Source organism: Musa acuminata, chromosome BXJ2-3 (genome assembly GCF_036884655.1).
Source record: "Musa acuminata AAA Group cultivar baxijiao chromosome BXJ2-3, Cavendish_Baxijiao_AAA, whole genome shotgun sequence".
Lineage (NCBI taxonomy): Eukaryota > Viridiplantae > Streptophyta > Magnoliopsida > Zingiberales > Musaceae > Musa > Musa acuminata.
In genome coordinates this window covers 35,808,248-35,835,794 of record NC_088340.1, presented here as the reverse complement: position 1 = coordinate 35,835,794, position 27,547 = coordinate 35,808,248, and the positions used below count along the sequence as shown (strand labels likewise).

Here is a 27,547-nt window from a genome sequence, read left to right as displayed (position 1 = left end):
AAGTATTTCTTTAAAGAAAACCACTCTATAAATCTTTAAGACAGGTTTCTTAACAGTGTATCAAACAATATATGATTCTAAAATCAAGAAAAAATATTAAAAATATATATTTTAATAAGGCACTGTAAGCTTGCCAATTTAATTGATTAGAATATTAAGTTTGGCATAATTATGCTTGCAAAGTTTGAAATTTATAGATGTGTCAGTGTAGTTAATCTATAAATTCATCAGATCAGAAACCATGTCGAAAATATATTTAATGAATCTTCTATTTACTTCAATGGGAATAAATTGATATTCTTTTCGGTTACATATAAATGTTTATTTCAAACATACATTTTTATTTTTTGATTTTAGAATCATATATGTTTTATTCTTTTGTCAATGCCATAGCGAACGAATGCGAAAAGGGACTTTACTTTCATTTCTAATCTACTATTATTTAAATATTTAAGCTAGAGCACAAAAAAAACATTAACACTCTTCAAAAATATAGCATATATATCGATATGAAAATAGTAAAATTCATATATATATGTATATATATATATATATTCTATATTAAAATTTAAAGAGGCAAATATGCTATTTTCAAACTTTGGAAGGATAGATATATTAAACATCTAAATAAAATAAAAAATACGTTAGTGGCTTGGATATATTTATGTTTATACACATACATATAACTGTTAGTGGCTTGGATATATAAATATAAATATATATATATATATATATATATATACACACACACACACATACATGTATGAGAAGTGAGCCAACTTATTTTACATTTGAAACCATGACCTGAGTTTTCCAAGTATATTTCTGTTCTGCTTAAGCTTATTTACATCGATCTGCAGCACTTTAGTTATGGGACATCTCTTTCTCTCTCTCACAGACACACATATAGAATGCTTGTAAATAAGAATGTGACAGGTGACCTGATGACTCTATAGGCATACTCTCATTGGGCATTTGCCGTGCAAAGAAAAGATGCCTAGTACTTTGTTAGGCATGAGATGAATCTTAAGCACACTGCTGTCATTTGGCCATCACTAATGAACTCAGTTCATGGATGAACCGTGAGGTCAGCTAGCCTTCGTGCTTCGTACCTAAACAAATAGCAGTTCCATCTTGTTTCTGACCAACTCACATGATGCTGTCCTGGAACCTGAGATGCATCAACATGCTCAAGACTTGTATCCTTGTGTGCGTGTGTTCCAAAAGAACAGCAAGCGTCAGCAACATGGAAACACACACCTCATGGCCCAGTAAAAGTTACCGAGGTGCGAGTCCTGCCATACTTGTCTGAAACCCTACAGCTTTTAATGTAGGCAGCCAAGCCAAAAATCCTCCTGTCGTCTCTACCAGATCATCTGCTTAGTATGAAGCTATATATTGCTTTGTTTCTCGGATCATGCCGTATTACCATACTATCTTAAAGGTAGTGATCCGTGAACAGTAGGAGCTTGTTTCGATGATTCGAGTAGATGCACTCTTCCTCAAATTCCAGCATTCATGTAGATACAAGTCGTAAAGATGGCAAAGAACTATGCCTTAATTCATACGCAGAATAGACAGCATCATCTTACTAGTCGAACGACATACATAACTAAGTATCTAAAGACCATTCCAAAAACTAGCCGCTTCTTCTTCATCTTCTTCTTGCAACCACGCCATGGATGATACGACGACATTATCGACTTAGCAGGGGGAACCACCGGTCGTGGAAGTAGGACTGGTAGGAGATCATGAACATGAGGAGCACCAAAGCAAGCGCGACGCCCCACGGGGATCCGCCGTCCCGGTGGAAGGTGTCCCTCTCCGCCAAGGGGGCAAAGAAGGACACCCTTCGCCGAGGGTCGTTCGACAGCCAATGGACGACCAGAAGCAGCAGCAGCGGCGACACCATGAGCAGCAGCTTGATCTGGTTGAACAAGCTCTCGAACACCGACTCGTAGGTCATGTACCATGAGAGGCCTATAAACATGAAGAGCGTGAGGAGGAAGAAGCAGAGGTGGAGTGGCAGGGGAGGAGATTGGGCGTAAGAAGGATTGTAGTAGTAAGGACCGCTTTGGTAGTAGTAACCATTAGCCATTGCTCTCTCCTCTATATCTTTCTACACGGGAGAGACAGGGTCAGTATGTGGCCTTTTATAGAGGTTAAAGCCTCAAGTAAGCAACTATAGAGAGGGAGGATAAGAGAGAGAGAGTGAGAGAGAGAGAGAGAGAGAGAGAGAGACTTTACTTGGGGGTGTGGGAATTCCAACAATTCAGAGGCCGGAAAGATAGGTCCAAAGTGTTGCATGGCCCAGGGCTGCTGGAATAGAGGGAGTGACCAATCCAGAAGTGACACGTACGACCGACCATGGTGCCGGTGGGGAATCTAAGAAAAGCTTCGGGTGAGGATTGATTACTTGGAAAGTAATGAGGTGCCGAAAGTCCATGTCATCACCCCTACTTTTGAAGCAGTAGGTCTTGAAACGAAGGCTTCCCATGGAACAATATGAGCTGAATCAAATTGCATCTTTGTGCTGCGGCGCTACAGATCATCATACTGATGCTTTTTTTATAAGCGGATGTTTGCAGAAGAAATTTGATCAAGATAGTGAAGCTGCTGGTGTGATTTCCAATCTGAATATTTTGAAGGTTGAAATTAAAAATCATACATATTATTATTATGGAACAAAAGTGTGTAAGCTTCATTTGATGAGAGGACTAAGAACTAACCTGGTGGATGGGTACAAATTGTGCCTGCATTGAAGAATTCTGATTGGTGTTTGGCAAAGGTTATGCAGTTTGTACATCAAATGAAATCAGACAATGTTCTTGAAGGATTAAGAGTACAAATTGTGCCCCAAAAAAGATTGTTCATGGAGTAGCCTCACTTTGGCTATCCTGGAGAACCCTCATTGAGAGGAGAAGAAGAAGAATAGTCGGATCACATCATAACTCTAAGGTGGTTTCTTTTTTGTCACAGTAGATCCAGAAATTGGCAGAGCCCGGGAGAAAAAATTTCTTCTGCAGGACAAGACAAACTTGAAATGTGCAAAAAATAGGTCAAAATTGAAGTCACCAAACTTTTTGACACTGTGGATCCACCTGAATCGATTCCTTGTCATCTCACAAGGTAAGGAAACCACCGGTAACACATTTGAAGGAATCTCTGTCCCTCTAAAAAGCTCAAACAGTCATTACAATTTCATCAATGTACTGATGTCAGATACTACACAGAAGAGTTCTGACAAGTGTTTGATGGACCAAACATATTATGTTTTGTCCCTCACAGTGTCTCCTTGCAAATAATATGTTTTTTTTTGCAGCAGTAATTAGTTGGACAGACTAATTAAGTCTGTCACTGTCCTCTTTATTTGTGTCCTCCATCTGCATCATTCTTCTGTCCTACATAACCATAACTTGTTCATATACATTTATATTATTTGATAGAAAACAGAACTTTCTGGTGTAGGAAAATCCCCAGTGTATAACAATTAAAACATACAACACCTGGAAAGAAGAAAAATAAAACCATCCTCTTAAGAATTTTTCAAGACTTTCTTGTCATGAAACAATTATTGGAGTCCACAAGAAAGCTTATGCTGCTACTATCTGCTCCTGTACTACAAGTCTCCTCACTTTTTCCACCTAGACCAAGTACTAGATGTCCCTGCCATTTTACCTCTCAAATTTCACCTTAAAAAACCCACAGTAAAAAGGTAAGTTTAGCATTGACTCGTTGATGGTGTAAATGTTTTCATGATCATTCTTTCCCTTTTTTTTTTCTCCTTTAGTCTTACAGTGAGAAGAGGTTTATGTATCTATTCACTTTACATCTCCTCCTTTCCTTAATCTTGTTGTTTTCATAATTGTAATAAATTGCTATTCATGATATTCCCAAGTCGATAAGATCAAACTTTGTACCATAAATTAAAAACCTTATTCCAGGCCTAAGAAAGTACCAACTAGGGTTGCAAAGAAACCAAGCTATCTATGAACATCTTGATGGATTAACTCAAAGTCAGTTCATAATTGTCTATTTTTTATTGGCGAACATTCCCAAGTTTGGATTTTAAGGGTCACAACTCACTAATTAATATGATTATTTAGTACTAACCTCGATAATCAACTTGCTCACAGCCCTCAGATAGATCCTAAGATGAGGCAGGCAACTCTGTCAGTTTTAAACCTAGCTCTGATCGGTTTCAATGGTCACCAATTTTCTCAAACTAAAATAGTCCAATAAAAATCATCAAGATGATCCATTTTCAACAATATTATATTAGCCATGAAAATTTAAGAATAAGATTCATCTTATTCAATTGTGTATCATGTATCCAAAAAAGAAAAATTGTGTATCATACATCATATATGATATCCTTAACAATGGTCAAGAAATGAATATTTAGCTGCAAATTTAAATCAAATCATTTCTGATACTAAAGCATCAGTCAAGTGTTTCGAAAGAGTAGCAGATTTCATATTATTAGAGAACATTAACTAAAAAAACTAGAAGCAAATTGATATGTTCATGTACTAGTTTGAATTTGATCCCTATTCAATTGGACGAGTAATACTTAAAAATTAAAAATTTTAGGACTTCTTTTGTTAGATTCATAATATAATTTCGATAGATGGTACATCTTCCATTGTGAATTTAACATGTTGAATGAAACGTGTTATCCACAATAAGTCATAGGAGAGAACTCATTCTCTATAATAACAAATGAAATAGATCATATGTCACAGCAAAATTGATGCATCACAATGACAAATGAAACAAATCATATCAACTAGCAGATAATAATTAAATTTTCCAATAATTAACTCAATCTATTGACTCTGTTAGCCTTTATTTGAGGATTTATCCTTTTGTAATAACATCCTTATCCATTTAGAAAACTTGCAACTGTATATATAATTGTACTCTAAAATTATAGTGTTTTGTAGACCTCTTGCATATTACTTAGTCCTCTCTTCTTCAATATGGTTTTAAAGTACTACTCTAAAATCTAAAAACACTACCTGAATAGCTAAAATTGTTTCTTCCTTCCATTGAGATCCACCGATGCAGCCTATCCATATAGTTTTCATTCTTTGCACTTATAAAAAAACGTACGTGTTCTTGTGTAATGTTCAGAAATAAGACACCCAATAATAGAGAATGCCATAGAATCCATTCAAAAGGACCATGTGGAAGAAAATGGGATATGATCTACAATAAAATCATGAAAATTTCGCTTGCAAAGTATAATCAACCACTTATGAATCATGAAAATTTACAAGCTTCCAGTCTCTTTAGCAAAGCATATACGGACATGATGCAAGAATGTCAAGAATGCCGTGGCAAGATAATATCAAAATGTCCAACATTATAATGGCTGCCTAGAGAGAACTGACCTGAAACCCACACTCAAAAACTATTGATTCTGATGCACATGCAAACTTTTTCCTGTGGATCAGAAAGAATAGATAGCAATTATAAAAGAATATGCCAGGTTAAAGAATGCTATCTTTAGCATTCTTTACCATCTTTGCTTCACAAAGTATGATAGGGTAAGTCTCGTCGTCTAATTACCAAAGCTTGTTCACCATGGCCTGTACAAATTGATTAGGTCTTGTGATCTGGCTGCCAGTTAGACCATACAAGAATGAAAAGAAAACAAGAAGTAAAGCTCTACTGATTCAGAAAAACTGTCCAGTTATTAAAATGTGAAAAGCTTGTTTTCCATTACAAACAAGACTTATGCATTTATGCATATATAAACCTACTTCAGCCCTAACAACAAACTGATTTCTTCCTTCAAAATTTGGCTGCCCAGTTGAGGTGTCCAAGCTGGGTCTGCTGACGGTTACCAACCTGTGGCCCAGGAGATGCGATGCCGAGTCCAAGACTCCCACCTATGGCTGGTGGGACCTGCTGCTGCAGCAAGTGATGTGAATTCACCATGGAGGTTGGCTGAGGTTGAGGGTACAAGCCTGGGTACTGCACATGAGAAGTATTTCGTGTGGCATTAAAAGCAGCATGATCAGCATGGGCAGGCAAGAATGCTGATTGTGGTGCTTGCCCTGATAGGCTATAATATGGTGCTGACTGTAAGTTTGGAAGCTCTCGTGACGTCAGAATCCAGTTATCAGATGTGTCCAACTGCAGAAAGACACCAGACACTGTTATAGTGTATCTCGAATCAAGTAAATGTATGTATAAAACTATTACAATTGCAAGAACAAAGTCTCCGGCTGCAATTGACTTAAACCAGTTTCAACAAGAAAGAGAACACGTTGAGGATCCTATGTTCAGAGAAGAACCAAAAACTAAAAGAAATTCTTAGTAACCAACAAAATGGAATAAATCCTCAAATGCCAGTTCCATAATAGCAGAAAGCATTTACACGAAGGAAACTAGCATCAACCAAAGTCAGTCAAGAAATGATCGCTAGCAAAAGTATGTACAAGCATAATGGTAAAGCATAGACTTTTAAACAAAACTAGGTGGTTTCACTTCATGCTAGATAAGTGCTCTTAAGCACATAATACAAATTTAATTGAGATTGTAAATAGAGATAACCAAACTGCAGTTCAAACTATACCTGTGGGTTTGGAACAAAGACATTGTTGTCTTTGTATTTGACACTGTTCAAGTCTTCTTGGCTTGTTGTGCTACTGACAGCACCAGGGAAACTGATGGCAAAACTAGCAGGATTGGTGTAGGTTCCACACCCGGTTGGGTTGCCAGCAGCAATTGGTTTATACTGTGTGGTTGCACACTTGCTTGCCAGTATGTGTGGGCTTCCTCCAGGCATCAGAACATAACTATTCACAGTGGAGGGATGAGGATACCCAGGGTTGCTGGCATAGTTTGGCATGGCCATTTGTGGAACATAAACTGGAGAAATAATGTGACGATAAGGCACAAAGTTTGGAAAATGGGGCATATGAATTTGTGGGTACAGCTGCACAATCGGCTGCTGCTGCTGAACAAGTTGTTGCTGCTGTGCCATGGCCAAACTAGAAAAACTGCTACAGGCGGCATGAAAACTCAAGACCTGCTGGAGAAAATGCAAAGCATGATTGAAGTCTGAAAATGCTAATAGGACAGAATCTATGAAAATAAATTACTACTGGAAGGACAAATGAAGTAATGAGGCTTATTCCATAAAAATAATGAAGTGCATACAGATATTGTGACCATAAATGGTGAATAAAAAAGAATAATATGCTTTCCTTTTTTTTGCTATATTGAAAGTACTTGTACAAGAAATATAATGATGTCTCTCCTAAATAAAATAAAATGGCCAGCATATGTATTTGGAAAACAAAATACAGCAAAGGGCAGTCACAAAATCAGGTCAACAAGTACCTCTGATGATGAAGTTGAACCTTGAGCATGTACATTATCTTGCATTACTGTTTTGAAAAATGGGACATCATAACTACTTTGGTTGTCATATGCCTGTTTCACATTGAAAGAGATTGCTAACTTCAGATATTCCATTTGATTTTTAGGAAGAAAGATGTAGTTATACAACAGTAAATCAACCAGAAGATAACTATCCATTTTCTAATGTATTTGTCCTGAAGCACTTGCTTCTCACCTTTAAGGCTATGTTAAAAAAATCATGGGTTACTTATCTAAGGCAGTACACCAAGAAAAAGTTCATCCTCCTAAAATTAGTTTAAGTGATGATTGACTCACTGAGAAACTTGGCAAGCTATGAGGATTTTGTAGCTGCTGCTCTTCCTGTGTATTGAAAGGAGGGCTGTTGCTCTCCACCAATCTAATATCATCATAAGTCTGAATAGTTTGAGGACTTACACAACCATTATTTTCAGGTGGTGGCTCCTGTGATTCTGCAGCTGACACAGAAGAGCCACATGGCGAAGTACTAGACTGGTCATGCAGACTGTCCCTGCAAACTGCAGAAATTACATTTTCCACTGGAACTGGTGCAAACATACTGCCAGCAAACTTTAAAATTCTTATAAGTATGCTATTTGTAATATAAATGAAAGCAAGCTGCAAGACATTAAACCAAACCAAGAATTTCAGTAGCATCAAGGAGATCAGTGTCTTAAGTTTTCTACCAGTTCTTTAACGATCTTGGTGGAATCTACATTATAAAAATACTGAAAATAGTATGATATATTCCATTTCTTATTAAATTAAAAGTTAAAACCCAGCAGCAATAACTCACTAAAACCACAACAAAAAACTAAAGAGAAGGTGTAAACACCTGTCAGAAGGTTCGTCATCCAACTGCTCTGCACTTCCTGATTGATGAGGAACAGAGGCAAACCCCTTGGATGTGTCAAACCCAGTACCAAAACTTCCAAATATCAGCTGCATGCACTCTGACTGTGGCACTAGAAGATGCTGTGGTATGATCACATGTTGACTATCCAAACTACAATCTTGTGACAATTTCTCAGATCTGGTTTTTCCCACTGGTCGTGAGACACAAGAACTAACAGCACAAGATGGAGAAGCTGAAGTAATTCCAGGCACACCATTGTTGACAATATTGGGTTTTGGTCTAGTTTTAGGCTTCCACTTCATGATGGGCTGAACAGCTTTACAGAGCAAATCACATCAGGACACAGCAACACCAGCATAACAAAAAAAATTCAATTTTCAGTTGGTTAGAAATTGTATTTACCAGAGAATACTAAAAATTCAAAATTAAGCCCAAATTCTGCACCAGAACCCACCTTCATTGTTTCATTAAAATCCCAGAAGCTTGGCTGTGGTAAATTATACTAGAACGTGTCTTAGTCCCCTGACTAGAATGACTGGTGCAAAAGGTCTGCCATAATTTTGTTTATCTCATATTTTTACCAAAGTTGTTTTTAATAAATATTTTGCTGTTCTATATAGTATAAAGTTTTTAATTATTGTCTTGACCATTTCTTATCTTGTCATTCTGATCCGACCAATCTTACCGACTCAATATAAATCATCCCAAGCCAATTTCACCAATCTTGCAAATATTAAATATAACAGAATTTACTAACTGAAACAGCAAATTCATTGTAAGAGTACATCACGATTCTGCTTAAACAAGTGAAATTGTGCATGTAATGTGCATGAACTGCAAACAGATTATGCAAATTATCATACATGGTAACTCTTTGCTATTATTAATAGAATGCATACACTATAAGAAACTATTATAGACTTTTGTGCATAAAATATATATTACATAACAGCTCAATGGTAATGGCAGGACATAGGCAATCAGTGGAGACATATGACATCAGTGGAGACATATGACACCCAAAAACCACATGTACCTCAGCTAAGTTTTAGCGCACAAGGTAAGAAATAATACCTTTCTGCTGACTCAGAGACTGTTGGTGTAATCTGCTATTGTGGTAGAAACCCTGTGATTGTATGCTTAAGGACGTGCTATACAGATCGGCGGCTGATGGAGAAATTTGGTTTAGTGAATGACTCTTAGATGTGTAAGCCTGTTGTCCAGTTGATTCCACTGAGAAACAAATATTCTTTCCTGATAAAGAACTTGAGAGGAAGCTATTTGAAACAGATGAACGATTTTCAGGATGATCAGAAGTCTGTCTTCGAAAGCCAACTACTCCAACTTCGCGCTGAATAGCCCCCACTTTACCAGCTGATGCAGAATCAAGAGATGGAACATGAACTGGATCTGAAGATGAAGAGGACATCCCAATAAAGCTATTTGGTAACCCTGAAGTCTGTGTTTCATTCTGTACAACGGATGCTATTGCTTCACACTTGTCCTGTTGTGATGGACTTTTTGTACCACTTGACTTTTCATCTTGGACATAATCAGGTACATGACTGGACTCATCAAAATATGCTGATATAAGACACTCGTCTGAATTTGCAGAAACAGAGTGCTTTTGATCAGAGGGAACTCTGGTAGAGCTATAGGGAGAAATTATTAATGAGAACCCCCAGAGTGATCTAATATATCTTGTTTTGTTAGACAGCAAAACATATTACCAAGCCAAGATACCAAAGCAAAAAATGAATTAAATAAGAAAATGCAAAGATGAGATAATTATACCTCTTCTCTGGAACATCTGGCATAGTTTGCTCATTGCCAGGAACTAATTGCTTATTTTCTTCTTGCAAAGCATCCTTATTAACATTTTGGCTCACTCTGTTGTCCCTTACGATGCGGAATTCGCGACTGATTCCTGCATCTAGTAAAAAATTGTCGTCAGAGATTCTCTTTTGATGTCCAGTACACTATATAGGATTTGAATAAATAAATATAATAGTAAAAGTTTCAAAGCTCTCAAATTATGACATGATGCAAAATATGATGGTGAACTACAGTTGCAAATAAATGATCAAATACTCTAAATAATATATTTTTGTTTTGGTTAATATCCTTAATTATATTTCAAATAAAAGACAAGAAACAACATATCAGAAGTACAAATAGAATCAATATTGCCAAAGGTTATATTCACACACTCCCACATACAGAAGTATACCAACCAATTGGAACGGGAGAAAAATCAAGTACAAGTATCTTTCTTTTTGCTAATACTGGAAAAGGACTCGTGGAAAAGGTGCTGCTCTAAAGCCTAAGCCAAAAGACATTAACCCATCTTCTATTTTTTTCATTAAGGAAGCACCTCATGATAAATGGCCTGGGGAAAAGTAAAATAACCCCTAGAATACAGACCTACCACAACAATGTATGAAGAAGATCGAGAATGCCTTCATAAAATGTGAGTCCTATTTAGTGGACATGAGATAGCAAAGCAACAGGATTACACATGGAAGAGCACAGAACTCAAATAGAATCCTATAAAGAATATTACACTTTAAAAAAACCTAACTAAAATGTAGTTTAAGTCCTTTAAACTGATACTTGTGTTTACAGCACAAAGTAGCATAGCACAATTTTGCTTTAAATGTCAAAAGAGAAAAAGTATAAACTGTAATGAAAAAATGATCATTAATTGTCACATTTCAATTTTTATGAAGATCATAAAATTGAAAGAGAACCAAACAGCAAACAATTGGTGACCAACAGAAACAACTACCTGTTATGACTAAATCAATCAAGAAACAAGAGGGAACTCATATACCATCTACTTGATTTTGTTGGTATTGATCTTTCTCGGAGTACCTACAACAATATTCTTACTTTCTTTATAGCAAAAAATCGATAAGAAAACCTGAGATCACTATGCATTTACCAGGAACCAAATTCCGAGTAAACCCTCCTCTATGAGAATTTTGATTCCACAATCTATATAGTTTTCCCGATGGTATGTTCTGCTCCACTTGCTTTCTAGTATCAGCAAAACCTCTGTAACCTGTGTGCTGAGCCTATGGAGGATGCTTTAATGAGTACCAAAAAAATATTTAAAGCAAGATCACTTGTGATGTAAATAAAATATTATACATAATATGCTTGAATCAATTAATGTAATTTCAACAGATTATTAAGGCATATGATTGCTGTAACAGATAATATCAAGATATGAAGGCAAAGTCATAGAAATATGGAATGCAAGCTATTTAAAAGAACTGAAACAAAATTCATCGCAAAAGCATCCAATGCATACGACATAAAGTTGCCAGAATAAAAAATTCATAAACAGTTTGACATTTAAAATCAGAGTGTTCAACGACAAATGGCCAGCCATAGCTAGAGTTTGTGTCATTTTTCCACCATTCACTACTCCGGCCAGTTGTATTTCCAGCATTCTACCATACAGGATCTCCTGTCTCTTTAAGCCTAATTTATATAAATGCAATAGAAATCAAAACATGGACATCATGACAAAATGATAAGGGACCATCATAAATCTTCAAAGGAAGGGTTCGCATACGAGAAATTATGGGCAGCAACCAAAAGCATGACCCAAAAGAAAGAAAAGAACATAAATTCAGAAACAAGTGACATAACTACATGAATGCAAATTTAACATATTTTTGTAGAAATGCAATGGATAATAACTAATAAAAAGTATAACATAGTTTAAAGAAGAAAAACAAAAATGTCTAAACCCTGATATACAGTAGAAACTAAGGGTCAAGAAAAAATATGGCCCACACATACCTCTTTCTTCCTGTCCCTTCTCTTCACCTCATGAAATGGATCTGCAAGGTACAAATGAGCCATTTTATACATAAATAACTAAAAAATTAAGTGACTTGATCATAGCATTAACCAGCAAAGGCTTTTGGACAAAGTTCATTGTTATTAGCTGATAAAATTTATCTAGACGCAAGTGATCAACAAACCAAAACATTATACCGTAAAGCTGTACTTCATTCAACAAAGGAAGAACAAGACCTGGTCATTCTGTTGATCAATAAAAAGTGCAAAATGCATGACAAAAGTGGTTGCAGCTTCCAACCCAAACACAACATCTATTAAAAACATGAAGTAAAATATAAAATTGTGGAAATGTGATTGATGACCTGATGTGTACTACCACATCGAGTACTCTTTCGACTAAATCCATCACAAAGATTTGCATCCCAAAATTGTCCCAAGTACATGCAACCTAAAACAAACAAAATGTTCATAGTTGATTGTGTTGAATCTCGGATTTTGATGATGAAATTAATTGATTGGTTAGTTGATCTAATCCATATTATTGAGTTAAGTGTGCAGGATTAACTACGATAGCCTGAAAACATAAAGCAAATCTACCGGAGTCAAGTTCGATGGGTGTTCGAAAGTCCGAAGATTCGTCGGAGATACTGCCGAAACCAACCGAGAAGAAATCGGGGACTTGTCGTAGTTTTCGGAAGTCCGCCGAAGAGATCGTCGGAGGTTCGCGGAGATCACCGAGAAGGCTCGGCTACTCGCTGAACTCGCCATAAGATCGGGAGCCTGCTAGGAGTCCGCCGGAAAGCTCGCCGGAAGGAGACTCGACGTTTGCCAATTAAAAGCTTGCTTAAGACTATGTTTTCAGTTACGTAGTTTGCATGTAATTACGATTAGGATCAAGGGATAATCCTATATCCTGGTTAGGGGCCAATTGGGCCCGAATATGACCTGGTTTAGGCCAGATTTGAAGCCCAACCAATAACCCAAAAGGTCGGGCGATAGTACCGTCGGACTGGGCGGTGGCACCGATAGTACACTGTCTGTCCGACACTGACAGACGGTGGCACCGCCATTGACAGGCAGTGGCACCGCCAGCATTGGGAAACCCAAAGGTAATTCAAATTTGGAGCCCAAATTTGAATCCTCTTGGAGCTTATAAATACCCCTCAATTCTCAGCAGAGAATACAACTCTTTGAGAAGCAATAGATTGAGATAAAAGCCTTAGCAAAGTCTTTAGCAAGCCTTGTTTTCAATTGCTTAAGTGTTCACCTTCTTCCTTTTCGTTGAAAATTTGTAAGAGTGTGAACCACTTGTAAAAGGTTGTAAGAGGGGTATTTGTCCTTCCCCTTCAAAGTGATTTGCTAGTGGAAGTTGGGAGCCTCATCGAAGAAGGCTTCGCAAGTTGATGTAGGTCATTTGACCGAACCACTTTAATTTGGTGTGTTCCTTGAATGTGTGAGTACTTACCTTTTTGAAATTGTTATTTACACTACAGCAAGCTTTCGTTTTCATCTTTTCACTTTACTCAAGTTACCGTCGAATCGAAATCTCCTCGCATTTATGAATTCATTTTCAAACTTACAAGTTTTAATCCGCTGCACTAATTCACCCCGCCCCCCTCTTAGTGCCGCTCCGATCCTAACAAATGGTATCAGAGCTAGGCTCACTCTCATATTTGGTTTAATACCCAAGAGAGATGGCTTACTCCGGCATGCATGAGGGTCATTCTATTACACGTCCACCTATGTTTAATGGGTCGGATTACACGTATTGAAAAACTCGTATAAGGATCTTCCTCATTTCCATGGATTTCAAAAATCTTCTCTTCCGATGGGCGAATGGGATGAATTGGAGAAGAAGGTTTTTGCTTTAAACGCAAAGGCTATGAATGCCCTGTTTTGTGCATTAGACAAAAATGAATTCAATTGCGTTTCAATTTGTGATTCTGCTTTTGATATTTCGAGAACTCTTGAGGTCACTCATGAAGGCACTAGCCGAGTGAAAGAATCCAAAATCAACATTCTTGTGCACTCTTATGAATTTTTCCGAATGAAACCAAGTGAGTCCATTGGAGACATGTACACCCGTTTCACGGATGTCATCAATGGACTCAAAGCTCTTGGTAAAGATTTTTCTATCTTTAAACTTGTAACTAAAATCTTAAGATCCCTTCCTGAAAGTTGGGATCCAAAAGTTACGACCATTTAAGAGATCATGGACCTTAAAACATTTCCTCTTGAAGAACTTATTGGGTTTCTAGTGACCTATAAAATGACGTGTCATGCTCATGAGGAGCTCGAGAACCCCCTTCCAAAGAACAGGAAGGATATGACGCTCACATCACAAGAAGACCACTTGAAAGGAACATCAAGTGATGAGGACAGTGACAATGACATTGCACTTTAACTCAAAAATTTTAAAAATTTATAAGAAAGAACAAATTTAAAAATAACACTAAAAACCAAGGTTTGTCGTACCGGTCCGACAGGCCAGCGGTACGCGGACCGCTCCGTACCGTACCGACACTGTAGCAGTGTACAGTAACACTGTAGCAATGTACAGTGCTCGGTACACCTGGGTGTACCGAGCGGTATATCGTACCGTACCGGTACCGAGCCTGGGTCGAAACGCCGGTACGGTACGGTACGACGAACCTTGCTAAAAACAGACTTGAACATAAAAAGGACCAAATGATATGCTACGAATGCAAGAAGCCGGGGCACTTAAAAAATGAATGCCCCCAAGCCGAGAAGAAGCAACCAAAGAAGAAGAAAGCTCTAAAAGCGACTTGGGACGATTCAAGTGATTCCGAAAGTGAAGCTAACAATAAAGAGAAGGCAAACTTCACGCTAATGGCTGTAGGAGAAGAGGTATGTGATTTAATTAATGAATATTTATCTTTCGATGAACTTTCTATCGCTTTTCACGAATTATTTAGTGAGTGTAGAACTATTAGTAAGAAGTTTAATATCTTAAATAAAGAGCATGTCTTATTACAAAATAAGCTTGATAGTCTTCAAACTCCTCCATACTCTAAGTGTGAACATTTAAAAGCAATAAAAAATAAAAATTTACTGCTTAAAGAGACCTTAAACAAGTTTAAGGTCAGTAGCAAGGGATTGGACATGATCCTTGCAAATAAGGGTCACGTCGCAAATAGAAGTAGAATTGGTTTTGTGAGAGGAACTCACCAAAATCCTACCACTTTCATTAAAGGACCCACATTATATGTTTCACCTTGTTTGAAATTCAATTTTTGTTGTAAATCCGGACATATTGCTTACAAATGCCCATTTAGGAAAATTAGTCCACATAAATTAATATGGGTTCCTAAAGGAACTATAAATAGTTCAATAATGAATAACCAAATTGGTAGATCAATTCTTGAGGCACCCAAAATCAAATGGGTACCTAAAAACCATCCTCTTTTATAGACAAACCCACAAGCTAGGAGTAAAAGATGGTATCTCGATAGTGGATGCTCAAGATACATGACTGGAGATCTATCTCATTTCTCTATACTCACTAGCAAAGAAGAAGGGTACGTCGCCTTCGAAGACAACAACAAAGGCAAAATCATTGGCAAGGGAACATAAGTAACCTACAAGAAATCCTCAATAAAATGGAGTAGTTGAAAGAAAAAATAGAAACCTACAAGAAATGACAAGAACTATGTTGAATGAACATAGTCTACCAAAGTATTTTTGGGCCGAAGCCGTTAATACGGCTTGCTACATCATGAATAGGGTTCTAACAAGACCGTCTCTATCAAAAGCTCCCTATGAATTATAGAATAACAAAAACCAAATTTTCTTATTTTAAAGTTTTCGATTGCAAATGCTTTATTTTGAATGAAAATGATGCTTTAGGAAAATTTGATGTCAAATCCGATGAAAGCACCTTTCTTGGTTACTCTTCCGTTTCTAAGGCTTTTCGTGTTTTTAACAAAAGAACCTTAGTTATAGAAGAGTCTATTCATGTAGTTTTCAATGAAATTTCCGAGTTAAATAAAAATGATTTTGATGATGATCTTGGTTTTGAAAATTTGAATTTAAATGAACCCCCTCCTCAAAATAGCAACTTGGATGCATCTTCTACCTTACATAAGGAATGGAAGTATGTGGATACTCATCCAAAGGAGCTTATTCTAGGAGATACATCAAAAGGGGTTCAAACTCGTTCTTTCTTCAAGAATTTTTATGCTAACACCGTCTTCCTTTCTCAAATTGAACCTAAATACATTGACGAAACATTGAAAGATGATTCATGGGTTATTGCAATGCAAGAGGAATTGAACCAATTTGAGAGGAATGAAGTATTGAAGCTTGTTCCTAGACCTAGTGACCATTTAGTCATTGGTACTAAATGGGTCTTTAGAAACAAGCAAGACGAATGCGGTATCGTGGTTAGAAACAAGACTAGACTAGTGGCCAAAGGTTTCAACCAAGAAGAAGGTATCGACTACGAAGAGACCTTCGCTCCTGTGGCAAGATTAGAAGCCATTAGGATGCTCCTTGCCTATGCTCGTAGTAATGATTTTAAACTATTTCAAATGGATGTCAAAAGTGCTTTCTTGAATGGTTTTATTTCCAAAGAAGTGTATGTTGAACAACCTCCCGGACTTGAAAATTCTTTTCTACCTAATCATGTATTTAAATTGACTAAGGCTCTCTATGGCTTAAAACAAGCTCCTAGAGCTTGGTATGAAAATAATTTTGAATAATTATAAAAAGCAAGGTTGATACTACATTGTTTATCAAACATTTTGAAAATAATTTTCTTATTGTTCAAATTTATATTGACGATATCATTTTTGGCTCTTCGGATGAATCACTATGTGAATCATTTGCCAAATGTATGAGTTATGAATTTGAAATGAGTCTAATGGGTGAATTAACCTTCTTTTTAGGATTGCAAATTAAACAACTTAGTGATGGTATATTCCTTAATCAATCTAAATATAAATTAGAATTGCTAAAACGTTTTAACATTGATGGTTCAAAAATGATAAATACTCCTATGAGTACCTCCACTAAATTAGATATGGATGAAAATGATGAAAACTTTAATCAAAAAACGTATAGGGGAATGATAGGTAGTCTACTTTACCTCACCGCGACTAGACCGGATATCATGTTTAGTGTAGGACTTTGCACTAGGTTTCAATCCAATCCGAAATTATCTCATCTTAAAAGTGTTAAAAGAATTTTTAGATATCTTAAAAGAACTCCCAATTTATGATTGTGGTATCCGAAATCCGACAAATTCAATCTAATAGCTAATGCAAATGCCGATTTTGACAGATGCAGTATAGATAGAAAAAACACATCCGGAACATGCCAATTTTTAGGACATGGACTTGTTTCTTGGACTTCCAAGAAACAAAATTCAGTTGCACTATTTACGACGGAAGCCGAATACATTGCTACAAGTACAAGCTATGCAAAAGTTGTTTGGATGAAGAATACATTGGAAGACTATGGAATTTACTTGAAAAACATACCCATAAAATGTGATAATACAAGTGTCATTTGTCTGACCAAAAATCCAATTCAACACTCTAGAACTAAGCGTATCGACGTTAGGCATCATTTCATACGCGATCATGTCTTTAACAATAATGTCATTCTAGAGTTTTTTGACACAAAGCATCAAATAACAGATATTTTTACAAAAGCCTTAGATGAAGACCAATTTGACTTCATTAGAAGGGAACTAGGCATGTTAAATTGTCCCTAAGAATAAGCTTGATTGAATGTATTTTCCGAAGAGATTTTCATCCTCTTTTCGTTTTTTCGTGGATTTGATTTCTTCCTTCTCTTTCGATTCCAAATGACATCTTAAAGCGCAATCCAAGATCCTATCCTATCTTGAACCAAACACCTCTGAAAAACAAAAAGGGTTCGGTCAAAATGACCTACATCCACTCAAGGAACACACAAATTTAAAGTGGTTTGGTCAAAATGACCTACATCCAAACACCTATCTTGAACCAAACACCTTATTTTCGATTCAGGAAAATAAGAACTCACACATTCAAGGAACACACAAATTTAAAGTGGTTCGGTCAAAATGACCTACATCCACTTGCGAAGCCTTCTTCGAAGAGGCTCCCAACTTCCACTAGCAAATAACTTTGAAGGGGAAGGACAAATACCCCTCTTACAACCTTTTACAGTGGTTCACACTCTTACAAATTTTCAACGAGAAAAAAGGAGGTGAACACTCAAGCAATTGAAAACAAAACTTGCTAAAGACTTTGCTAAGGCTTTTATCTAATCTATTGCTTCTCAAAGGTTGTATTCTCTGATGAGAATTGAGGGATATTTATAGGCCCCATGAGGATTCAAATTTGGGCACCAAATTTTGAATTCTCTTGGATTCCCGATGCTGGCGGTGCCACCGCCTGTCAGTGTCAGACACTGACAGTGTACTGGCGGTGCCACCGCCCGACCTCTCGGGTGCTGGGCGGTGCTACTGCCTAGTCCAGCGGTACCACTGCCCGATCCTCGGGTTCTGGGCGGTGCCACTGCCCAGTCCAGCGATTCCACCGCCCGACCTTTACCGGTCATTGGTTGGGCTTCAAATCAAGCCCAAACCAAGTCATATTCGGGCCCAGTTGGCCCCTAACAAGGATATAGGATTATCCCTTAATCCTAACCCTAATTACATGCAAACTACACAACTGAAAACATAGTCCTAAGCAAGCTTTCAATCGGCAAACGTCGAGTCTCCTTCCGGCGATCTTCCGGCGGACTTCCGTTACACTCTCGGATTTCTTCCGACGGACTCCCAGCAGACTCCCGATCTTGTGGCGAGTTCTGCGAGTAGCCAAACCTTCTTGGTGAACTCCGCGAATCTCTGACGATCTCTTTGGCGGACTTCCGAAAACTCCGACAAGTCCCCGATTTCTTCTCAGTTGGTTCCGACAGCATCTCCGACGAATCTTCGGACTCTTAAACAACTATCGAACTTGACTCTGGTATCCTTGCTTTATGTTTTCAGGCTATCGTAGTTAATCCTGCATACTTAACTCAATAATATGGATTAGATCAATTAACCCATCAATGAGAAGATAAAAACACTTGAATTCAAGTCTAAACCGATAAGTTCTATCCGTTGAACTTATCGTTATTCTCTATAAGCGTGAGCAAATACGAAACCTCGTATTTCTTACAATTTCCAGTTATAAAAATCATTTTCAAGTCGAATGATAAAAGACAATTATCACTTCGACAAGAGATAAGATTTTTCAACATGAATTTCATAAATGTAAGGCATGATTTCATATGATCTAAGAACTTGCGATATTCTAAAAGAGGTTTGCGATGCGTATAAGACATTTTCATTAAGTCATGCTATCGAATTGGCACAAGTCATCACAAGTCATGTTTTGCTCATTCTTCTCCCCCTTTGTCATCAACAAAAAGGAGATGAGACTTTAAGCGTACAATTTGTGATCATAAAATCATTAGAAAAGGAATCCAACATTAAGATTGATCATACAAAATTTAGCATTCATCCAAAAGAAAGAAGATGATAAAACTTTAACTTAGCATTAAGAGTAATCATACAAGGATCGCATGTTAAGGTAACAGAATAAGAAGGCATATCAATTAATCCTTAGGAGGAAATCCATAGTTCTTATACATCACATCTATTTTTTGATCTATTTATTGCAGTTCCTTCAAAATTTCAATATGCTGAATTTAAATTTGCTCTTGCTGTGATTTGAGTTGGTTTTGTTGTGATTTAATCTGATGCAATTCTACCATAATGAGTTCTTCAGAAGATGAAGTAGGGGCTGAAGGTGCTGCACCAAAGGGACTAAGAGGAGATTCATTTCCCCTAAAAATTGGTGTTTCGGGATGTTCTACTAATGGGGGAATTGGATCAGTCCTTCTAGGTTGCCTAACCCATATACAATTGCTATTGATGGTGTTAAATCGATCAACTTTAATTGTTTCTTCATCAAGCGAGACACAAATATCATGGGCAAGTATTAATCGAGTAATTAACCCTCCATATGGTAACATAGTATCTTTAGCTATTATATCATGTATGTGTTGTCGAATTAAGTATCCAAAACAATTATGTTGTTCGGTTATAATCCAGTACATGGTGTTTAGCTCTATTTGACTCATTTCATCAAGATGAAATTGCTTGGGAAGTAATATGCTAGTCATGATGTGATGAAGAATTTTAGAGTTAAAGGGTAGTAAGTGCTCGCAACTTTTGGGTATCATGCCTGGATTTGTCTTTTCAAAGATGGTTTCTAAATCTTCGGAGTAAGTTGCTCCGATTATATTTACATCACATTTATTCACAAATAGTACTATCAAAGATTCTAATTTGTGTTCCTAAAAGGTAAGTACTTAGGCTTTCGTTGTCCACACATAAGTTTGCATAAAATAGCCTAACTAACTAAAGATAAATTGGTTTATTGATTTGTAGGAGAGGTAAGACATCTAGATGTGCAAACCACCTAATGTGTTCTATGCTTCCTAGTTAATCTAAATTAACATGTTTACCCTTATATATAGTTTTTGTTTCAAAATTTGAAAACTTAAGAGCTATTTCTTTGGATCTAAAAAGATTTTGGTCATATGAATCACCTTCAACCCTTTTCCCTTTTGATCTTGTTGATCTCTTAGGAGCCATTATCTAAACAAGATGATGGATTAAGAATATGAAACTGTGAAGAGTAGGCAAAATAATGAGAAGAAGAAGGAAAGATTTCAGATTTTACCTTGTGAAAAATTCTTTGAAGGATGGAGAGCTTGAACCAACAATAATCCCTCTCGTAGGCTTCTAAAGGTTGGAATGAGGGTTAGAGAAGTTTTGAAGATGGTGCTTAGCTTTATTTGACTCATTTCATCAAGATGAAATTGCTTGGGAAGTAGTATGCTAGTCATGATGTGGAATTTTAGAGTTAAAGAGTAGTAAGTGCTCGCAACTTTTGGGTATCATGCCTAGGTTCGGATTTTCAAAAATAGTTTCTAAGGCTTCGGAGTAAGTTGTTCCGATTACATTAACATCCCATTTATTTCTAAAGTAACAACCCCTATCCTTTTCAGTAATTTCAATTAGTTCACAAATAGTACTATCAAAGATTCTAATTTGTGTTCCTAAAAGGTAAGTACTTAGGCTTTCGTTGTCCAAACATAAGTTTGCATAAAATAACCTAACTAACATAGGATAAATTGGTTCATTGATTTGTAGTAGAGGTAAGGCATCTAGATGTGCAAACTACCTAATGGGTTCTATGTTTCCTAGTTCATCTAGATCAACATGTTTACCCTAATGTATAATTCTTGTTTCGAAATTTGGAAACCTAAGAGCTACTTCTTTGGATCTAAAAAGATTTTGGTCATATGAATCTCCTTCAACACTTTTCCATTTTGATCTTGTTGATCTCTTAGGAGCCATTATCTAGACAAGATGATGGATCAACACGTCATTCGTTGCAATCGTCCCAAGGGATTCTTGTTGGTTCAAGCTCTCCATCCTTCAAGGAATTTTCCATAAGGTAAAATCTGAAATCTTTCCTTCCTTACAAAGGAAGAATGAGCAACAATTGTAAATCCGGACATGTTACTTACAAATATCCATTTAGGAAAATTAGTCCACATAAGTTGATATGGGTTCCTAAAGGAACTATAAATACTTCAATGATGAATAACAAAATTGGTAGATCAATTTTTGAGGCACCTAAAATCAAATGGGTACCTAAAATCTATCCTCTTTTGTAGACAAACCCACAAGCTAGAGCAAGAGATGACATCTTGATAGTGGATGCCCAAGACACATGACTGGCGATCCATCTCATTTCTCTATGCTCACTAGCAAAGAAGAAGGGTACGTCACCTTCAGAATTTTCCATAAGGTAAAATCTAAAATATTTCCTTCCTCTTCTTATTATTTTGCCTACTCTTCACACTTTCATATTCTTGATCCATCATCTTGTCTAGATAATGGCTCCTAAAAGATCAACAAGATCAAAAGGGAAAATGGTTGAAGGAGATTTATATGACCAAAATCTTTTTAGATCCAAAGAAGTAGCTCTTAGGTTTCCAAATTTCGAAACAAGAACTATACATAAGGGTAAACATGTTGATCTATATGAACTAGGAAACATAAAACTCATTAGGTGGTTTGCACATCTAGATGTCTTACCTCTCCTACAAATCAATGAACCAATTTATCCTAGGTTAGTTAGGTTATTTTATACAAACTTATGTGTGGACAACGAAAGCCTAAGTACTTACCTTTTAGGAACACAAATTAGAATTTTTGATAGTACTATTTGTGAACTAATTGGAATTTCTGAAAATAATAAAGGTTGTTATTTTAGAAATAAATGTAATGTAAATATAATCGAAGCAACTTACTCCGAAGCCTTAGAAACCACCATCTTTGAAAATCCAAACCCAAGCATGACTACCTTTTAACTCTAAAATTCTTCATCACATCATGACTAGCATATTACTTCCCAAGCAATTTCATCTTGATGAAATGAGTCAAATAGAGCTAAGCACCATGTACTGTATTATAACCGGACAACATAATTGCTTTGGATACTTAATCCGGCAACACATGCAGGATATAATAGCTAAAGATACTATGTTACCATATAAGGGATTAATTACTCGATTGATACTTGTCCATGATATTTGTGTCTCGCCTGATGAAGAAACAATTCAAGTTGATCGATTTAACACCATCAATAGAAATCTACTAAAAAGACTTAGGTGCACATTTAACAATGGTATATGGGTAAGGCAACCTAGAAGGACTGATCCAATTCCACCACTAGTAAAACATCCCGAAACACCAATTTTTAGGGGAAATGAATCTCCTCCTCCTAGTCCCTTTGGTGCAGCACCTTCAACTCCTGCTTCATCTTCTAAAGAACTCTTTATAGCAAAATTATATCAGATCAAATCACAACAAGAACAACTCAAATCATAGCAAGAGCAAATTCAAATTCAGCAAATTAAAATTTTGAAGGAACTACGACAAATGAATCAAAAAATAGATGTCATGTATAAGAACTATGGATTTCCTCCTAAGGATTAATCGATATGCCTGCTTATTCTGTTACCTTGACATGCGATCCTTGTATGATTACTCTTAATGCCAAGTTAAAGTTTTGCCATCTTCTTTCTTTTGTATGAATGTCATGCTGTTTTAAATGAATGTTGAATTTTTCAAATATGATGAATTTTGAATAAATGTCGATTTCTTTCTACTAAGATGAATTTTAGATTCTATTTAATAAGCTGAATTTTGTATAATATTATGAATGTCGAATGATCAATCTTCCTGGTGAATTTTCAATCACAAATTATATACTTAAAAGTCTCATCTCCTTTTTGTTGATGACAAAGGGGGAGAAGAATGAGTAAAAGATTGATGAATTATATGCCAATGTGATAGCATGACTTATATGACTTACAAAAGCTTGTGTTAATGCAAATGTCATGTATGCATCGATAGCATGACTTATATCAATTGCAAGAGCCTGTATTAATGCAAGAAGAATGAGTAAAAGATTGATGAATTGTATGTAATGTGAAAGCATGACTTATATAAATTGCAAAAGCTTGTGTATTGCAAAGGTCTTATATGAATTATATGCATCGATAGCATGACTTGTCTAAATTGCAAGAGCCCATATAAATGTCCTAAATACATAACAAAACTCCTTGAGAATATTGCAAGTTTTTAAATTGCTTGATCATGCCTTACATTTATATCATGAGATTCATATTGAAAGTCCATATCTCTTGTTGAAATGATATTTGTTTTTTATCATTCAACTTGAAAATAATCTTCATAACTTGAAATTATGAGCAATACGAAGTTTCGTATTTGCAAATGCTTATTGAGAATAACGATACGTTCAACGGATAAAACTTATCGGCTTAGGCCTGAATTCAAAGAGATTGAATTCAAGTGTTTTTATCTTCTCATAATATGGCATATAGATGGGGGGGGGGGGAGGGTTATATTTAACTCCGTCATCAATTGATTGTCATCATAAAAAAGGGGGAGATTGTTGAATCTCGGATTTTGATTTTATCAAAAAGAGAGAGATTGTCATCATCAACTAACCCATCAATTGATTTCATCAAGTGTGTAGAATTAACTACGATAGCCTGAAAACATAAAGCAAGTCTACCGGAGTCAAGTTCGATGGGTGTTCGAGAGTCCGAAGATTCGTTGGAGATGCTGCCGGAACCAACCGAGAAGAAATCGGGGACTTGTAGTTTTCGGAAGTCCGCCGAAGAGATCGTCTGAGGTTTGCGGAGATCACCGAAAAGGCTCGGCTACTCGCTAAACTCGCCACATGATCGGGAGCCTGCTGGGAGTCCGCCGGAAGAAATCCGAGGGTGCATCAGAAGTCCGCCGGAAGATCGCCGGAAAGCTCGTCGGAAGGAGACTCGACGTTTGCCGGTTAAAAACTTGCTTAGGACTATGTTTTCAGTTGCGTAGTTTGCATGTAATTAGGGTTAGGATTAAGGGATAATCCTATATCCTGGTTATGGGCCAACTAGGCCCGAATATGACCTGGTTTGGGCCAGATTTGAAGCCCAACCAGTAACCCAAAAGGTCGGGGTACCGCCGGACTGAGAGGTGGCACCGCCCAGAACCCGAGAGGTCTGACGGTGGCACCGCTGGGCTGGGTGGTGGCACCGCCCAGGACCTGAGAGGTCCGACGGTAGCACCGCTAGTACACTGTCTGTCAGACACTGACAGGCGGTGGCACCGCCAGCATCGGGAAACCCAAAGGTAATTCAAATTTGGAGCCCAAATTTAAATCCTCTTGGGGCCTATAAATACCCCTTAATTCTCAACAGATAATACAACTTTTTGAGAAGCAATAGATTGAGATAAAAGCCTTAGCAAAGTCTTTAGCAAGCCTTGTTTTCAATTGCTTGAGTGTTCACCTCCTTCCTTTTCGTTGAAAATTTGTAAGAGTGTGAACCACCTGTAAAAGGTTGTAAGAGGGGTATTTGTCCTTCCCCTTCAAAGTGATTTGCTAGTGGAAGTTGGGAGACTCATCGAAGAAAGCTTCGCAAGTGGATGTAGGTCATTTGACCGAACCACTTTAAATTGGTGTGTTCCTTGAATGTGTGAGTACTTACCTTTCTGAAATTGTTATTTACATTGCAGCAAGCTTTCGTTTTCATCTTCTCACTTTACTCAAGTTACCGTCGAATCAAAATCTCCTCACATTTATGAATTCATTTTCAAACTTATAAGTTTTAATCCGCTGCACTAATTCACCCCCCCCCCCTCTTAGTGCCGGTCCAATCCTAACAGATTGATTTGATTTATGACATCAACTTCAACCAAGGACCATTGTTGTTATGAAATTTGACAGGAGGCCATCAGCTGGTGCCCCAAGCATACAGCTGAGAGAAACCAGAAGGTGTCATACTCAACTGCAATTAACAAAGAAATCCTTTATGGCTAGTAATCAAACCATGAAGCAAGCTCCTCCAAATACAATAGATGCATAAGTAGAGAAGCAGAAGTGCATAACAGAAGGGAAGAGGACAAAGAAAGCAGTAGGGCAAGATCAAAATTTGAACATGGTATGGAATTTTAGAAAGCACAACAATTGCAATAGGTAGTCATTATTGGTATAAGATCTATTTCCATGATCCAATCTTTCATCTATGTACCCATTTCTTGGGGAAAGTCACATAGATCCATGGAAGTCCCGACCCCAATCCTAGTACATGTTAGCTCATCCTGGGGATCGATTTATCTCCTTACCTGAACAAAATAAAACCCCAGTAATCTCTCACTCACTTAGGGTTCAGCTGCACTGTTAATAGAGTATCAAAGGGCTTTCATGTAAATAACAAGAATGAGTGGAATTACGGGCAAAAGCAAAAAGATTTAGAAGCTAAATATTTTAAGAACTCCTTTAAATATTGTAATTAAACAAGAAATAGAAAATTCCGCTCACTCCTCTTCTTCCTACTTCTATATCCATAAAGGAGGGCTCTAGGGTTCAAAAGATAACAGCTCAAGTTGCCCTAGTTGATTTAAGGGAATAAAATGATAATATGAAACTGTGTCAGTTGATACGAAACCATATTAAACCACCCAAATATTTGGTGCTAAATCTAATAAAGTTCAACATTCATACAACAGAAGCTAAGACAACATAAGCTGCAAACGAAGAAAGAAGAGATTTAAAACAGACTCCTATACATTTTGAAGTTCCTGTATCAAATTCAAAGGCAACATTTTTCACCAACCAACCACAATTCTAAAATGTAGTTTGTTTCACCGTACCTCATTTGTTCGAACAAAAAGATTCATTCCATTGTCTAGAGTACATGCTAGCAAATGTAAGTTGTACTGTTTAAATCATATACTGTTTATCGAAGAAATGCCTTAGCCAATACTATTTTGTGAAAAAAAAAGGCTTAGGTCACATGTGCTTCCAATGCTGGATACCCCACAAAAATGCTACATCTAAATCTTTTGGTACTGAGTATCCACTAATGCCTCATATCCGACAGCCATTAGTTGTAATCATCAACTGCCATCAGTCCCATCTAAAACACGAATAAAACGCTAACCAATACAAGAAACGAATGCATCCTGCCATGAACAATAGTCAATGCCTAAGCAGTTCTAAGACACCAAAAACAATGCTAGAACAAGATGGCAGGGATGACCTTGGTTGAGCAGTTTCTGCACGGTCTCGTTGGGCTCCATGTTGGTCTCCTTCAGCACGGCGTAGATAGCGGCATTGGAGTGGTTCCCGACGACTTCCCTGATGGACTGGATGGTCTTCCGAACCCGAAGCGAGACTACCTGACTTCCGCCGTCGATATTGGAGACCAGCACCATACCGGTCGTGATCGGAAGCGAAGTGAAGCAGTGAAGCGGCTAAGCTAGTGATGAGAAGAAGAAGTGGCGAAGGCGGCGGTGGAGGAGAGTGAGAGAGAAATGGAGGGAGGGTGAATGGCGATCGGAGAGAAGAGGCAGGTTTTGAAGAGAGAAAGGGGGAAAGACGAGGGGAGAGGTTGCCCTAGGACGGGGTATTTATATTTATGTTTCTGCTACCCGTTTACAAATAACGCAATTGCTTACTCCTACTATTATTGGGTTTGCAGTTGCCCCCCCTGTGGGACCCAATTCAAGTGTGACAAGTAGTGATTTCGGTATTAAGGAATGCTGTTGTTATTTCTGTTCTCGCAGGCAGCCATATTTGCTGGTATATATATATATATATGCTGTTGTTATTTCTGTTCTCACAGGCAGTCATATTTGCTGGTATATATATATATATATATATATATATATATCGACCAATATAATGCATGTTGGTGCCCAACACGCATTATCTTGTGATTGGCCGGTCGCCCACCTTAATACTTACCTTGTGATTGGTGTAACCACCGGTCCCACAAAAGTCCCACAGGCGTTATCTCAAGGTCCCTGGCGCAATC

At 37.2% G+C, this 27,547-nt stretch overlaps 2 protein-coding genes across 15 annotated transcripts; both read right to left on the bottom strand.

Moving 5' to 3' along the window:
• Window positions 1-1,696: 1,696 nt before the first annotated feature.
• Window positions 1,697-2,098, bottom strand: LOC103979311 (uncharacterized). Its single transcript, XM_009395406.3, has one exon. It carries the CDS (start codon window positions 2,096-2,098, stop codon window positions 1,697-1,699), a length of 402 nt encoding a protein of 133 aa, XP_009393681.1.
• Window positions 2,099-5,648: 3,550 nt separating this feature from the next.
• Window positions 5,649-27,121, bottom strand: LOC135584520 (uncharacterized). 14 transcript variants are annotated; one of them, XM_065100201.1, is made up of 10 exons: window positions 26,771-27,121; window positions 12,065-12,105; window positions 11,196-11,328; window positions 10,046-10,184; window positions 9,326-9,903; window positions 8,231-8,567; window positions 7,693-7,954; window positions 7,357-7,449; window positions 6,587-7,045; window positions 5,649-6,144 (listed from the first exon to the last, which is right to left on the bottom strand). In XM_065100201.1, the coding sequence occupies exons 1-10, from the start codon at window positions 26,943-26,945 to the stop codon at window positions 5,800-5,802; spliced, it is 2,562 nt and encodes an 853-aa protein (XP_064956273.1). In that variant the 5' UTR covers window positions 26,946-27,121; the 3' UTR covers window positions 5,649-5,799. The 14 variants fall into 14 exon arrangements, with proteins under 14 accessions (XP_064956273.1, XP_064956274.1, XP_064956279.1 ...); XM_065100202.1 differs by having other exon boundaries at window positions 6,587-7,042; XM_065100207.1 differs by having other exon boundaries at window positions 7,693-7,906.
• Window positions 27,122-27,547: the final 426 nt, after the last annotated feature.

Excerpts from the sequence above, each read along its gene's own strand:
- LOC135584520 (XM_065100201.1), bottom strand. The coding sequence starts at position 26,945 with ATGGTGCTGGTCTCCAATATCGACGGCGGAAGTCAGGTAGTCTCGCTT. Across the intron at positions 8,568-9,325 it reads GTCTCTGAGTCAGCAGAAAG|CTGTTCAGCCCATCATGAAG; the intron begins GTATTATTTCTT and ends TGCTCTGTAAAG. Across the intron at positions 7,955-8,230 it reads GATGACGAACCTTCTGACAG|TATGTTTGCACCAGTTCCAG; the intron begins GTGTTTACACCT and ends GTTTGCTGGCAG.
- LOC103979311 (XM_009395406.3), bottom strand. The coding sequence starts at position 2,098 with ATGGCTAATGGTTACTACTACCAAAGCGGTCCTTACTACTACAATCCT.